We start from the raw sequence: 17,120 nt of genomic DNA on the forward strand, positions 1-17,120 counted from the left end.
TTGAGGTCACTTACAGAAATAATATCAAGAATGAAAAGTAATTAGATGAGAAACACAGAGTGACAAATGTAAAGTCCAAGAAAATAAAATGAAGCCAGGTGTCAGAGTAATAAAGTGACTTTTTTTTTTTTAATTTTTTTTTTCAACGTTTATTTATTTTTGGGACAGAGAAAGACAGAGCATGAACGGGGGAGGGGCAGAGAGAGAGGGAGACACAGAATCGGAAACAGGCTCCAGGCTCTGAGCCATCAGCCCAGAGCCTGACGCGGGGCTCGAACTCCCGGACCGCGAGATCGTGACCTGGCTGAAGTCGGACGCTTAACCGACTGCGCCACCCAGGCGCCCCATAAAGTGACTTTTTAAGTAACCATAGGTCCTGTTCAGAAGTTAGTGTTGAGCTATAAATTTGCCTCTGAGTTTCCTAGTAGCCAAAGAAAATGGGAGATGTTATTAATAATACAGTCTAATGTCTTAACACAATAAAAATAAAACTGTCCAAAAGAAACATAATGTTTTGATAATCTCCCAGAAAGAAATTTATTCCATGGAGCCTCATAAAAGGGAAGCCATGATTGACTAGACTTAACATTGGCCTATCTTCTCCAAATTGAAGAACCAAAGGGATGGCAGAAGGGGATTATGAAGAATCAGAACAGTATAAATTAATTCCTGGAAGTGACATGTTCACCACAGATAGTCCATGAATTGGAAACCTGAGGCTCATCTTAGGATAGGTTAAGAAGAAATGATGGTAACCATTGTTGGCTGGTTTTACCTTCCCAGATAACTTTTGGTAAGTGTCCTCTCTTCTATTGTAGGAAGCAAAATCAGGTTTAGCTTCAACTCGTTAGCATTTTAGACTAAGGTAGGGAGCCCTTTATATTTTTATCTCCTTTCTTTACACCCTTCTTGCTTATACTAGGATTGTAGGTTAAAAGGAATAAAGTAAACTAGAATCAGCAGTTTCACATCACAGCTACAAAATGTGTCGCCTGGTATAAGCGTGTTTGGTTTTATTTTTGAGTACTCAGCGTAAGAGCAATGAACCCAAATCTTCTTATTCCCAAAATGGGAAGTGTCCTTGGGCCCAGACTGTCCTTAGAACAGACAAACAAAAAGGACCGTGAAATCCTAATAAGTAAAACCTGATTCTTCCATTTCATCTCACAAAGATGTGGAGAACAGAAAATCCTTTCCTTTCCCTGCCTGGTCCTTCTGAGATCTGGCCTTAGGTTTGAAGGAAGAAGCTGTCATTTGCCCTGTCCCAAACATACACATGTGTCTCACTTTTTAAAAGGTATAAGATGGGGAGAAAGAACTATGCTGAATTTTCATAAGGATTAGGCTTGAAAGGGCTAAACCATCACAAAAGAATAGCTGCTGTATATACATAGAGAAGGCGTGTTTTAAAAGCAGTGTTTCTTAATTTTGTCTGAGAAGAGGCACTTGTTTTGCTCCTTGAAAGTAGATTGTTCAGACAGCATTGTGTACCTACTGAGTCAGAATCTCCAGGAGAAGAGCCCAAAAATCTGCATTTGAAGCCAGTGCTCCAAGTTGTTTGTGTAAGTAAGTACATTTGGAAAACCTTGCACTAAAATGTTACAGTAGTTATCTCATCAGTGAGATGTTATTAGATGATAGTTTTCCCCTTCTCAAAAAATTTCTGTTTTCTAAGTTACCCACAAAGAGCATTTGTTTCTTTTATAATTACACCTAAAATGTTAATTTATAAAGAAAATTTGAAGTGAATTTCAGCTAAATATTCGCTTCCATTCCATGCTTATTATTTAGAATGCTCATCTTTTTTCTGTCCCCTAGAGAATACACACTACCTACTTGAGTAAATTCCTCATCAGATCAGTCCACTCACATTAAATATTTTATCACCAACATGTGAACTTAAATTAAATCCCAATTAAATAATTTATTCCACTTACCAAACCTTGAGTACATGATATATAACTAATAAATAGCGTTTAGAGTAATTAGACGGTAATTTTTTTTGTACAAATTAAGTACCTTTAACTTATTCCTCATTCATCTTTGTAGGCTTAACCAAGATTGGCAAGTTGAAAAATACACTGACAGCATCATCAGTACTTTGCCTAACAAAGCTGTAAGAATATGTGAAATTAATCTATGCATGTGTTTCATTAATCCCAACTGATTTGCGCTTTATTATCATTACAGTGTGTTCAGTAATTTCACTTTGTAGGCATTACAACCCCTATTTTTTTTATCCTGAAAAAGCTGGGTGACATAAAGAAAATAGTAGATTGGTGTTTACAATCAGTATTATTGCTGTGTAATTCACAAGCCAGTCTTCCCCACAATGACTTTATTAAGCCAAATGAGATGTGTAATCTAAGGTGCTTAGGGACAGAAAGCTTCCTTAATTATGCCCGTCTGTCCTTTGTGATTTTGATTGCTTTTATTCTTCATTTCTCTGACAGCTGTATTAACCTCTCAAAAGAGATACGAATAAAATTCCAGGTTCTGGGGTGGAATAGAGGTTCTTATCCCCCAGCATCATTCTCCACCAGTAGTAATAGAATCACATCCATCTTTTTCATGATGTACACAGATCCTCAATGATTACAGTCATTTTGGCTTTACTAGAAGTAGGTTAAAAAAAAAAAAAAAGATCCAGGTTACAATGCCGCTGAATTTGTTCCCCTAGAGACAGAAGAATTTATAGCACAGTCTGAAGTATGACTGGGCATTTTTCAGAGCCAAAAGAGTCTAGTTTGGTTATTTTGTGCTGCTAAATACAAACTGTAGACTATAGAGCATGGCACATAGTTTAGGTTCACATATGTAAGGCTTTCCAACAAGGCACATAGATCACTTTTAGTTAGAAATTGTGTGACCTTATATTTCATTTTTTCAACAAGTATTTATTGAACAATGGCCATGTCAGGCAGTATGCAATATTAACTTTCTTTCATTTTAACATGGAGGACAGCGCTACCTTAATTTTTTTTTAAATGTCAAGAATGCTGTTGCTTATCTAAGTGTAAATTCTATGGAGAAGCAAAGATGATGATTTTATATTAAACAGATTTAAGCAATCTTAAGTAGTCTTTTCCTGATATGTGTCTGTTTGACAAATACTGTGCATATGCTAATTTACTTTAGCTTCCTGACAAACCCAGAAAACTGGTTTGATCAATTTTTAAAATATTCCACTAGTTCTTTGTGAATTGCCTTGCCAAAGGAAAATAACAAGAACTGTCTTATTAAAGTAACTCCAAGGTGATAGATTAACATGTTTAAGCAAGTAAAAATGTCCTATCCTTGATTCAGCTGTTTAAGTATTTATAGTGAGTGGTAAAATAGAGGGCATTATAAACCAACTCCAAGGTCTACCAATTATCTTGAGAGAAATCAGGTAAATATCTCAGGAGTTCTTTGTAAAGAACTAGATAAAAACTAAAATAGGATAAATTAGTACAACCTTTCTGGAGGGCAGTATGGCAATACATATTAAAGAACTTAAAATTGCATGCATTCTTTGATTTAACAATTCTGCTTCTAGGACTTTATCCCAAGGAAATAATAATGGATGCACAAAGACTGTTCTACAATGATTTTCATAATAGTGAAAATTAGGAACAACCTAAATATCCACCAATTTGAGATTTGTTAAATAAATTACAGTACATCTCTCCAAGAGAATATTACCAAGTCATTAAAATGAGACTGAAGAAAAGTATTTCTAAGGTTTTCTGCATCTATAATATTCACATGTGCTGTATACTCTTATCAGTGACCTCCCTTATTATACACAGAAATGAGGGAAAAGCAAGGAAATGTAAAGATGTATTCACAACTTTCAGAGAGTGAAGAGGACACACACACACACACACACACACACACACACACATTCTCTTACACACATATTCACATTCATCAGATATCAGAAAAGGTAGTCTGAGGACCAGGATGACCAAGCAATACAAGAGAGTCAAGAAGAGGGCTGAGTAATTCAACATTAAGGTCCATTTCTTGGAGTTCCAGTATAACAGTGTTATTGGCGACCCACTGGAGGATTAGGGGGTCACTGGTGCACACAGTGTGGAGGCCAAGTGGATTGAGGTTAACTAGTTTTGTTTAGATATTAGGCATTAAAAAAGAGAGATGGACCTCTAAAGCCTGCAGGGGAAAGAGAGTTTTATTATTTATTTTTTATTTATTTAATGAAATAAGGGAAGTTGAACAAATTTAAAGGCAGAAAAAGAGGATATGGCTAACATGTCTATAAGGTTTATTATGGGTCAAGCATGATGCTGAGGACTGTTTACTCATGATCATATTCAATCCTTAAAGAAACCTGGGATAAAGCTATTTCTTGTCCAATTTTTGAAATGAAGCCACTGATACTGGTATGATTTAGGTTATTTGTCCAATGTCACAGAATCTGGGTTTGAATTTTGACTCTGCATCTAACCATTATGCCATTATTTTCCAAATGGAAAACCAAATTGGTAGGAGCTAAAGGGGCGATTTGGTAGAGTAAAATCTGAGAGGAGAGAGTCCCATGAAGCCATTAAGGAGTTGTAGCGTCAATTTAGGCATTCCATAGAGGAGGAGACATGTCTTCTGCAGTTCAGCATGTTACCACAGTCATGGTGATACAGCTGATACAACCAAGACAGGAGTGGTTTGTGTTTGGTATGTTGGATGACAGAACCGCCCTCCTTTGAGGTTGGTTCATTTCCAGTTCTCTAAACCATCCCCCTTTGTCATCTAATAATTCAGACTCCAAGGTATCTGGAAATCACTTGATACTCTGGATGTCCCTGAGCTATCTTGTGCTAGCACACTCCAGAATTAAACTGTATCTCTTCTTTGTTATACTCTATAATAATTATAAGTAAAAGTTCATGGAACATTTTGCGGGGGCTCAGGAAAGGGGAGCTCAGTTGCTACAGTCAGTAGCAACTCAATCCATTCCTGTATAATAGGCAGCCATCGATCCACCATCCACTCAATTTATTCATTCATCAAGCATTTATTGCAGGTTTTTTATAGGTCTGTTCTAAGTGCTGAGGATCTCAAGATTAAAAGACACATCTCTAGAGGCAGGGATGGTAATCTAAGAGTAGGTAGGGCCATGGAAGGATTTAATATTCTTAAGGATGGGAAACGTTTAAAGTGTTTGTTGGCTGAGGAGTAAGAGCAATGAAGAGGAAAGAATAAACAGAAAGAGAGAAGATATTGCTGAGAGCTCAAAAGAAGATAGGAAAAGGATGTAGTCTTGTTACTGCAGGAGAGATGGCAGCTAGCTATTGATAGGTAGAAGGGAAGACACTAGCAGGGGTTCACGTGAGTGGCTGCCATTTTCTCTGCAAAGAAGGAGGCAGGGTCACTTGCAGAGTGTGCAAGTCTAGAGTTAGGTGTGGAGTGTGAGGATTACCTTGAAAGTTTGGAACAGCTCCCTGGTGGATGAGTAGGGGCCAGGAAGGAGTGGACCTAACTGTAGTGGTAACTGTGAATTTGTAAGAACGCCAGTTAACACAGTTAGGTGATTTCGTAATGCCAGCACTTATTAAAATAGCCATTTAGTCACCAGGGAAGTCCCTCTTTTGACGGATTCTCCTGCTCTTCTAACTAGAAAGACATTTGTCTACAAGAGTGAATATCTTTGGGCCTGAGCCTTCACATTCTAACTGAAATTTTTCCTGACTGACTTCTAAGGGATACAGAAGACACAGTCATGGATCCTGTTAATGAGACAGTCTGGGTTGCCCTTTGTACAGCTTCAGGATGAGTCATCTTCCCTGAAGGAGAAGAAGTCAGAGTGTCTGGTCTACTCAGAATACCCACCCCCTCCCCTGTACAGTGATTTAGGTTTTAGGCTAACAAGTTTTCCCTAGTTATGGTTACTGTATCAGTCAGGATTCTGCCGGCAAGTAACAGAAATGAGCTCTAACTTAAGCAGACAATGAGTTCTTCTGAAGAATGTTAGGGAGCTCACAGGTTCTTCTGAAGGGTTAGACAAATAAGCCTGGAAACCAGGTATTCAGGAGCAGCACTGACCGGCAATGATGCCCACGATCTGCCATAACCTCTACTTCTGTTCTCTCTGGGACCGGCATTCACTCTCCCAATACCCAGCAAGATGAGTTCTGCTTGGCCCAGCTTCTTTGTGTTGCCAGCTTCAGAGTGAGAGTCTGGAGTGCTTGGTCTGATGGACAAGGCCTAGCTCGTATGCAAATAGCTGAACTTCACAGGAGACCAGAAAGGAGAGTGTCTGAGTTTTTATCTACTCTAATGGACATGGGCTCTGGGGAGAGTTGAAATGTTGGGTGGCCATAAAGAACAACAAATGCCCATTACAGTATCATGAAACACATGAAGAAATGTTTCAGCCCTTCCATATTGGAAGGTCGTAGGTCACTGGGTGCTGGTTTCTCTATAGTCCCCCTATAGCAAACTATTTTAGATTCTTCTTTTACTCTTCAGTACTTTACAGGATGCCTCTCAGGAGTGTTTGTAGAATGAATTAAGAAGCATTTGTTGAATATGTTCTTTCAACAAGCATGTATGGAGCAAATACTCTGTGGCAAGCACTATGTTAAACATTGTTTACAGGATCGAAGAATGCTTTTAAGCAATAGTAAAGAAAGGTGCAGTCAGGTACAAGGACTGGACCACCATGCCAGAATGAAAATGTGGGTTAGGATCTAGACTGAAGAAATACTGCTTAGGTAGAAGCAGGATGAGTCTGAAGGAGCTTCCCAAGTTGAAGCTGGGGATATGGCAGGTCAGGTCGCTTGTTCATATTTAGGGAAGTTGGTAGCACTTGCTGGGTTTTCTCTAAATGACCATTGCACGCTCAAATTGTAACAAGCAATTAAAAGTATTACATTTGGAAAGCCCTTAGACCGGTCTCTGCCATGTTGTAAGTACTGTATAACCGTTTATTAAATAAATAAAAATTAAAGCAATGTTCTGTTTCCATACTTCCACAAAATATGTTAGGATTCCATTTGGACTCAAATTTAGCCAAATACTAGGTATATTTTTTTCACCTTTGGTCTTTGTCATACAGCACCCTCTCTTTTCTATTTATTAGCCACTTTCCATGTTCTAGGCACTTTGATAGCACAGCAGCTCAGCCACTGCTCTGCCCCTTCACAATCGGCAAGTTGTGAACAGTGCTCCCTGGGCAAAGTCGCCTGACTGCTGGATTACCAAGGCCATGATCCACTAATTCCCCTATCTTGTTAACTGCTGAAATAAAAAAATGTCTATTTTTAAAATTTTTTCTTAACGTTTATTTATTATTAAGAGACTGAGAGAGACAGCATGAGCAGGGAAGAGGCAGAGAGAGAGGATGACTCAGAATCGGAAGCAGGCTCTAGGCTCTGAGCTGTCAGCACAGAGCCTGACGCGGGGCTCGAACTCACAAACCATGAGATCATGACCTGAAGTTGGACACTTAACCGGCTGAGCCACCCCTAAGAAATATCTATTTTTTTTTTAATCTAGCTTTTTCAGTTGTCTTCAGTGGGAGCATTGGTCCAATTAACTTTCTGTGATGACTAGAAATGTTAATTCTAGTATATGTGTTTTGGGTGGTTTAAATCATACAATCCTCATGAGACCCTCAAAAGGAAGAGTGAGGTTTTTTTCTCCATTCTAAAGAGGAGGAAAATGAGGCACAGAGAGTTGGTTTCCTGCCAAGGGTCAAGGAGCTGATAAGTAATGGCACCAGGATTTGAACACAGGCAGTCTGCTTTCAGGGTTTGTATGCTTCACCCCGTCTTCACTCATTTTCCTGCTTTCATGAAGCACTATAGCTGTGTCATCCTCACAAGTGTTCTTTTAAAAGGTTAAACAAGTTTCTACCTCGGCATGATTTCCTTACAGCTTAGGACACAGCTTGACAAAAGCCTAGCCAGGTACAATTTAATATCAACAAATACAGTATATTCTGCATCTTTTCAAATAGCTGTGTAACATGGATGGAGTTGTTATCGATGAATTAGTTCCCAACTTTTGTAGATTTAGAGGACTGTATCTTCATGTGCATTTCAGTCTTGCAGAGAAACATTCCTTTGAATTTTGTCAAATTTGTTTGTGTTATTTTATTGAATTTGTTCAAGGCATGTAGAGATGAAATATACATATCCAAAAATTGGACCATTTGAATGTCTGATATGTCTAGAATGTCAGATCTGGGCTAACTGGTAAATAACATCAGTGAATGGGACTCAAACTCCATTTGTGTGCCAAAACGCTTATAAGTTAAAAAAAAAAAAAAAGTTTCTGGAATTGTGCTGAAGCCACAGACTTTTATGCATCCCAAATAGCCAGAAATCCATGGAGACAACCAGGGCCTTCCAGAGTGATAAGTGAGTCTAAGTATACTCCGTGGCATTTCACCTTGGAATCTAATACCCACAAATCACCAACAGCCAGAGCACCTTCATTGCTTATGTGCCATTTTGAGCAGATATATCTCTTCCTCAGATACAAACTGGTTTTGTTTTTTTCTTCTTTGTAAATTTATTTTGAGAGAGAGTGCATGCATGCATGCACAAGCTGGGGAGGGGCAGAGAAAAAGAGAGAATCCCTACCAGGTGCTACGCTGTCAGTGTAGAATCCGATGCCAGACTCAGTTCCACGAACCCTGAGATCATGACCTGAATTGAAATCAAGAGTCCAGCACTCAACCACCTGAGCCACCCAGGCACCCCTGGTTTTGTTTTTCTTAAAAAAGACTTTTTCTGCCCTTGGTAAAACTAAAGGGCCTAACATAGTTTCCAATTTCTTTTGACAGAGAAAAAGAAGAGCATATGAATCTAACCTCATCTGTGGTGGCCTGCAGTTAGAAGCGACAAGATCGGTAAGTGTTGGACCCTTCCCAATCTTTGGCTGACTTTTGCTCTTGGGAACCTGCGTGTGTTTTGCATTTGAAACTTGCAACTCCAGCCAGGCCCTAGTTGTAGGCTGGGACAGAGAGTCCGTTAAAATCTGCGTTATAGAACGTGTGTTTGTTTCTGATCAAAGTCAGCACATCTTTTTTAATAGCCAGAGAATGTAATACTGAATGCATGTATAAGTGATTGTTTTCTTCTTTTATATACAAAAAGCAATCATTTACAAAAAAAATAGAAAATGTAAGAATAGCAAAAATAAAAATCCTTTGTATTTTAATCATCCATAAATAACCTTGTGGTCCTCCTAAATTCTTTTATTACCCAAAATGTATACATTTTTCCCTTTCAAAAAGGAATTATTTCATGGTTGTATAATTTGCTTTTCTTCCTGTTAATGTGTAGTAAATGCATTTCTACATCAACATCTTTTTCTAATGAACACATAATATGATATTTAACAGATATATAATACATTGAAGAATCTTATAATAGGTTAGAAATTTTTAAATTATCATTAAACTAACACTGCAATGAATATTCTAATGTTTTTCTTTTTAGTCACCAATTTGGATGGAATGATGGACAAATTAACAAGTTTGTTTTTCTTTACTTAAAATAGTAGTAATTTGGGGACCACCTGGATGGCTCAGTCGGTAGAACATCTGACTCTCGATATCAGGGTCGTGAGTTCAAGCCCCACATTGGCATGGATCCTACTTTAAAAAACAGTAATTTTATGAGGGGAGTATGATAAGGAGTGTTTAATTACTTGCTCAATAATTTGAACCCAGAAATTATCTTTAAGGCAAATATGTATGATGGCGGGCAAGACGGTTTTTATTTTATCTCCACTTTTCCCAGTGTCCTGTGTTTTAACTGCCAGCAACATAAGAAAAATCCATGTGTTTTAAAATTATGAAAACAATTGTTTGGTTTCCTGGTTTGTGTGTTTGTTTTTCCAATGTAGATTTTGGATGATAAGCTTGTATTTGTAAAAGTACATGCCCCATGGGAAGTGTTATGTACGTATGCTGAGATAATGCACATCAAATTGCCTCTGAAACCCAATGATCTGAAAACGCGGACCTCAGCCTTTGGTAATTTCAGCTGGTTTACCAAAGTCCTCCAAGTGGATGAAAGTATCATCAAACCAGAGCAAGAGTTTTTCACTGCCCCATTTGAGAAGAACCGGATGAATGATTTTTATATTCAAGATAGAGATACTTTCTTCAATCCAGCCACCAGAAGCCGCATTGTAAGTCTAAACCAAGTTCAGTTGCTGTCTTGGAGTGATTTGGAACATGCTGTTTGAATAATTAGTGGTCTGGTTTGCTTGGTTTATTTTTGTTTTTAAAAACTGCCCCCCGCCCCCCAAAGAAGACAGATTCTAGTTACAATAGTAAAAAATGGTTTGTTAGTTACACAGAATAAAGCATGCATTCTATTTTGGAATTTTTTTTAGGTTTACTTCATCCTCTGTCGGATCAAGTATCAAGTAAGAGACAATGTTAAAAAGTTTGGGATTAACAAACTTGTCAGCTCTGGGATCTACAAAGCCGCTTTCCCTCTCCATGATGTAAGTCAAATGGCAAAAATGAAATGAGAGAAGGGCTAATCTTCTTGAGCTTGAGTTTCTTCTTCCGTAAAATGAAGATAGTATATTGCAAGACTACAAGCTCATTTAGGGCAGGAACCAGGGTGTTTTGTTCACAGCTGAATCCCAGGCAAAGAGAAGGCCCTTGGTTTAAATGAGTGAATGAACGAAGGAATGAAACCATAGCTGTCCCATAGTTCACGTGGAAAGCAGTGCAGTTTAACAGTTAAGAGCATGGACTCTGGGCCTTGCTCTCCCACTGTCTAGCCGGATGACCTTATAAAAGTCATTTAGCGTCTCTGTTCTTCAGTGTCCTCATCAGTAAAATGGGGATCATAATCATACCTACCTAATAGGGTTAGTTGTCATGAGGATTAGTGAAATTAATCCATGTCACATGTTACAGCCATCCTTGGTGTAGAGTAAGTACAATGTAAGCGTTGGCTACTTTCCTAATTACTGACAGATGTTATTATCAACCAGAAAAGTATTCAGTTCTTTTAAAGCAAAATATGTGTTAGATCTTCTTGTGTATCATTTTCTGTCACAGACGTTTTCCCCCTGAAATATCTTCTCGCTGTGCCCTGGAATATCACAAGGCTTTTAAAAAGGCATCTGTCAGAGTTCTTGTCGTGATGGCAGTACTGCATAGTGTTGACATTTTTTAAGGACTGCGCTCGGAGATGACAGCAGCTCCTCAAATTCAAGAGCACTTCTCTGGCCGATAACATCGTTCATGAAATGAAAATTTTAAAATGTGGCTGCTTCAGACCCTTAATGATTCCATAAATGCAGGGATGTTCTATCAAAGCTCTTTAAATAAATTCTGTCATTGAAATAAATTAAATACAATATTATAGTGCACGGTTGCCTTGTTACATTCACGATCATTTTATCTGAATCTCTAAGACCAAGAAAGCCAAGAGTGAGGTTGATCATTGCTACCGTGTAGTACGTGTTCTTGTGGATGAAGACATTATTGAAATGTACTGTATATGATAATAAACTAGGACACAAAAGAGCCACATGATACACGTGTGTAAATAGAGAACAGCGAGCTGAGTGGAGAAGGTTCTGAGCTTCCTGGCTAAGAGACCCAACATGGCAGCCCGGCCTGACAGTCCACGTGTTTTAAATTTCAAACCAGAAAAATTAGTGATTGTAACATGACATGAACTTTGGGGACACTTGCAAATAGCTGTCATGAATATTAATCAGGGATGCCAGAGTTCAATGGTATTCACTTGGTATCTGCCCATGCCCAGTTCTTTTCCACAAAAGCTTCTTTTAGGTGCAGTGATCCCAAATCCAGGCTAAGGAATGGCCTCCTGTAGTATTTGGAAGGGAAGTGAATGGCAGTCAGGACCCATGTGAAGGCTTAGCTGGTACAGGAGGAAGGAAAATGAGTCAGATTGGAAGAGTGACTGAATTTATGTAGACGCAGGAATCTTTGTTTCTTTGAATAAGCTAAGTGTGTAACATGTCAAAGTTCTTTGTGTTTTATATTCTACGTGTTGTCACAGAATAACTGCTGAATTCGGGGGGGGCGGGTACAAAGATGCTGGGGTTTTAGAATTGACCCTGGCACTAACTAGTTAAGGCCCTGGTTCCCCCGGGCATCTAAGGAGGGTGCTGGATTATCAGGTGTTCCTGCACTGTGGCAATTTGGGCATTTGAATAGCCCAATTTTTAACTGTTTAGGAGTGGCACATTTATAGGACATAAAGCCTCTCTGGGTCTCCCACCAGGTACCTGAGGTGTTCTCCAGGATTGTAACAACCAAGCATTCCTCCCCACCCACATTTTCAAATGGCCCTAAGTGATTAATAATACCATTGGTTGAAAAACACTAAAAATTAGATGATCTTCCAGTAAGTGAGTGCCCCTTATTCAAATAAATGCCTGTGAAGTCTGAGTGCCACATTGACTAAACAGATTTGTGAACACATAGTGATTGTATGTTCCCTTGTTTGCTTCTGCTTCATAGTGCAACTTCAGCCATAAGTCAGAAGATCTCAGCTGCCCAAACGAACGGTACCTTCTGTACAGGGAGTGGGCTCATCCTCGAAGTATATACAAAAAGCAGCCCTTGGATCTTATCAGGTGAGGTGTTGTAGAGAGCATGCCAGTGGGAGGACTCAGGATTGCTCTAATGGCATCTAAGGATGACAGTATACAAAGAGTATGGCCAACCGGGGAAGCTCACCCGCTGAGCTTCATTGCCTAGGGATTGTACTGAAGCTTCATTATGTAGGCATGACTCATTGAATCACTGCCCATGTGGCTCGGTCTCCAGCCCCTTCCTCTTCCAATATGCTATGGCTCAAAGCCCCAACTCTCTAATCACATGGTTGGTCTTCCTGGCATGGCCAGCCCGCATCCTGAGTAATCCCATTAGCACAAACTAGGGGCCCTCCATGAGTCACCTCATTGGCATAAACTGTTAGGTGTAATCCCAAGGGTTCATCATGAATAACAAAGATATTCCTATCTTGGGAAAATCCAAGGTTTTTTTTGTTTTGTTTTGTTTTGCTTTTTAACATTTATTCATCTTTGAGAGACAGAGAGAGAGAATGAGTGAGAAAGGGGCAGAGAGAGGGAGACACAGAATCCAAAGCAGGCTCCAGGCTCCGAGCTGTCAGCACAGTGCCTGACGCGGGGCTCGAACTCATGAACTGTGAGAGGAAGCTAAAGTCAGACGTTCAACTGACTGAGCCACCCAGGCGGTCCAGGAAAATCTAAGGTTTTAGAGGTTACGTCTCAGGAATTGGGAATGAAGACCCACCATATTCTTCATTACACAGAAGTAGATGTTAGATTTAGCTTAAATTGTATGGTGAGGTATACAAGTTTTCATGGCTTTCCTGTATCTGCCATTAGAAACTATTTCACTATATCTAACAAGGTGTAATGACTAGCTCAGCGCTTGTTTTTCTCAAAGGACTAATGTCAGCTGCTCTCTGGAAGTTTTTGATGTTCGGATAAGGCTGCTGGAGATAGACCAAAAATAACCAATAAATAAAAATAAGGAAGTAAACAAAATTTCTGATTGCAATGAAGAAAATAACAGTGATGAGATGAGGTGAAGGGAAGGGGGTGAAAAAAAGTTCTGTTTGAGCAGGTGACATGAACGGACACATGGATAGTGAAAAGGATCCAGAGATTTGTGGATTTAGAAGAAGTCATTCCAGGAGTAGGGGCAGCTTGTGCAGTGGCCCAAGCCACAGGGACATCGGCAAGTTTGAGGAGATATTGCAGACCTGTGCTACTTGAGAAAAGAGAATCATGAGACACAGGTTAGAAGGGGGTAGCAGGAGTGTGGAAAAGCATTTAGACATTAAGTACAATGAGAAGCAGTTGTGATATTTTAGATATTCAAATAATTTTACCTGATTCACATTTTGCAAAGATGGTGTGGAGAATGGATGACGGGGGCCACAGGAAGCAGGGAGCCCAGGGGGTAAGCTGTGAGGGTGGCTAGAGAAGAGCTTTTGGGAGCACAGTTGGAATGTGTTAGAGGGGGAGAGTTGACAGGTCTTGGTTATGGGTCAGATGTGGAGAGCGAGGAGAGTCTGGTTTCCCTCAGGTTGGCCTAGGGCCCAGGGCCTATTCTTTCTACCATACGTCAGTACCCACCTACTTGGGAAAACCACTTGACCTTAAAAGTGAGAGTTTCAAAACACTGAATAGTTTTTGTTTTGCTTTGTTTTACATTTTATTATGGGAAATTTCAAACATCTACAAAAGGAGAGATAATAATATAGCAAAACTGCATATGCCTCCCCCAGCTCTAAAATTGTGAACCCATAGCTAGTCTTGTTTCATTTTTATCTCTGCCTCCTTCCCATCCCTTTCCATTGAAGCATGTTGAAGAAAATCCCAGATATTATTATATTTCATTAGTATCTATTTCTAAATGGCAGGGTCTCTTTTAAATGCAACCTGAATATTTAAAGTCATCAAATAATCAGTGTTCAGATTTTCCTGATTGTCACAAAAACTATTTTTTTAAACAGTTTTTTTTTTTTTTTTAGTTTAAATCAGAGATCCAAACAAGGTCCAAATGTTGCAATTAATGTATCTCTCAATTGTCTTCTAATCTATGAGTTTCCCCTATTTCTTTCTTATTTTCTTATACTTGAGGAGGTTCTCCATTCTCTATATTGCTGATTTCATTCTCCCTTGTGGTGTCGTTGGATTTGTTCCTGTGTTCTGTGCATTTGCTTTCGCTAAGTAATTTGAGCCTCATTTAAAAGTTTGATCTGGGGGCGCCTGGGTGGCTCAGTCGGTTAAGCCAGTTAAGACAGCTAAGTCGGTTAAGACAGTCTCTCTCTGTCTCAAAAATAAATAAACATTAAAAATAAATAAATAAAAAGAAATAAATAAAAATTTGATCAGATTGCGGTTTACTTGGTACAAGAATACTTGGTGTGGGAGTTTCATACTTATGCCAGAAGGTATACAAGATCCTGTTTCCTTTTGTGTGTGATGATAGCAGCTGTTAATGGTCATTGCTTAGATTCATTTCATAAAGGATTTTATTTTGCTATTTCATTTGGTCATACTCGAACTTCTTCATTTTTTAACTGGATTACAATTATGAAGACGCACTTTGCTCTCAACTCTGGGTATCCTATAGAATAAAAATTTAAAAGAAGATGATTGTACATGTGTAAACATTTGAAGCTGACATTCATGTGAGATTAGTTTGCTTTTTTTTTGTTTAATGTTTATTTTTAAAGCGAGAGCATTCACAGAAGCGGGGGAGGGACAGAGAGAAAGAGAGAGAGAATCTCAAGCAGGCTGCACACTGTCAGTGCAAAGCCCAGCCTGGGGCTTAATCCCACAAACAATGAGATCATGCCCTGAACTGAAATGGAGAATCGATGCTTAACTGACCTAAGCCACCCAGGTGCCCCAGATTAATTTTCTTTTACGTTAAACCTGTAGCATTGGCAGGGTGATGGGTTTGATGGGTTCTTAATCATTCTTTATGGGGTTGTTGTTTTTGTTTTTCTGGTAAAAGAACAATTTCCCCACTATTTTAAGTATATTTTGCTAAGAAAAATACATTTTTTAACTATTCTGTGTCCCTGGTCCACATGCTCTGTTCATTGCTTCTCCCTAATAACCCCTGGAGCATTCAGGCTGTTAAACCTTCATCTATGGTCTCCAGGGATTACCAGAAAGGAAACGAGTTCTTTCCCAAAAAGCAAACCAAACAAACCAAAAAAAGCAACCTGGAGGAAACAAGATTTAAAAACAAGAAATTTTTTTAATGTTTTACTTATTTTTGAGACAGAGAGAGAAAGAGCATGAGCAGAGGAGGGGCAGAGAGAGAGGGAGACACAGAATCCAAAGCAGGCTCCAGGCTCTGAGCTGTCAGCACAGAGCCCAACACGGGGCTCGAACTCATGAACCGCGAGATCATGACCTGAGCCGAAGTCAGACGCTTAACTGACTTGAGCCACCCAGGCGCCCCTGGAGAAAACAAGATTTTGCACAGGAAAAGAAAAAATTTCCCCCAAAACTGCCATTTTTACCCTCAGAGTGAGAAAAGAAGCTGTGATATTCGTAATGCAAAGACAGGAGTTGTATAGGAAAGGGTCATTCCAAAGGTAAAATGTAACTCTTGAAATTAAAAATGTGATAGATCGGAAAAACCCCAATTGCAGTGTTAGAAAATGAAGTTGAAGAAATTGTACAGAATATAAAGCAAACATATAAAGAAATAGAAAATAAAGGGGTAGGTGCAAAATTAAAAGATCAGGACGTGCAGTGAACAAATAATAGCAGTAGGAACAAGAACAGAGATAATGTAGAGAGGAAATCAGGTGTCTGAAGAACTGTATTAAAGAACTATAGAGAGCATGATGGGGTCACTCATGTTAAGCAATGATATCGGGAATCAGGAAGACAGCCAAAGGTGATGAGCTGAGGATAGACAGCACCAGGACATGCTGGTGGTACCAAGAATCAATAATTAGCAAAGCCAAGAGATGATGGAAGAACCAAGAACTGATAATCACTAGAACCAGAAGAGGCCTGGAAAGGCTAAAAAGACTGATTATACTCCTTTAAAAAGGGAAAACTTCTGCAGCGAACTGTCAGATTCTCCAGATTTGGACTCTTCCTTGCCTGACCACATTTGAAAGGCAATGGGCCCATTGGTCTCTGAACATAACAAAGACCCTCCTCGGCTTGCATATAAGAAGCAGTAAGTGACTCAAAGGGGCTGGGTCCACATCTCAACTGTGCGCTCCTGGACTGACTGCATTTGGTTCATTAATTTCTCACCCTCATTGTATCTTTTTTGTTGTGTGATTTTGTATCGTATCTTGTCCCATGTGGCATGTATGGAGCCAAATTAAATGCATAGTGAAATGTCATTGAGTTTGGAGTCCTGAACCTGTTACAAATTGTGCAAATCCTGCTTTATAATGAATAAAGCTAACAGTAGGGAAAGACACAACTCATGTGTATGTGGCTTTATAGCACGCTCAGGACAAGAAGTAAATGTGATGAGTCTCCAGGTGGAAGGATCCTACTGAGTACTGAGCCCAGAGGATAAAAATAGAGCCAGCCAGTCACCACACCATAACATCTCAGGACACTGACGACAAAGAGAAGATCCT

At 39.3% G+C, this 17,120-nt stretch overlaps 1 protein-coding gene across 3 annotated transcripts in view; it reads left to right on the forward strand.

Annotated features, from left to right (window-relative positions):
• ANO6 (anoctamin 6) overlaps positions 1 to 17,120 on the forward strand; it is a 196,743-nt gene that overhangs the window by 119,025 nt on the left and 60,598 nt on the right. For all 3 annotated transcript variants that reach the window (XM_030322381.1, XM_030322384.1, XM_030322383.1), the window contains 4 exons: positions 8,792 to 8,857; positions 9,859 to 10,146; positions 10,354 to 10,467; positions 12,473 to 12,588. In XM_030322381.1, coding sequence (XP_030178241.1) covers positions 8,792 to 8,857; positions 9,859 to 10,146; positions 10,354 to 10,467; positions 12,473 to 12,588 — 584 coding nt within the window. The remainder of the gene's footprint in view (positions 1 to 8,791; positions 8,858 to 9,858; positions 10,147 to 10,353; positions 10,468 to 12,472; positions 12,589 to 17,120) is intronic.

This window comes from Lynx canadensis, chromosome B4 (genome assembly GCF_007474595.2).
Source record: "Lynx canadensis isolate LIC74 chromosome B4, mLynCan4.pri.v2, whole genome shotgun sequence".
NCBI lineage: Eukaryota > Metazoa > Chordata > Mammalia > Carnivora > Felidae > Lynx > Lynx canadensis.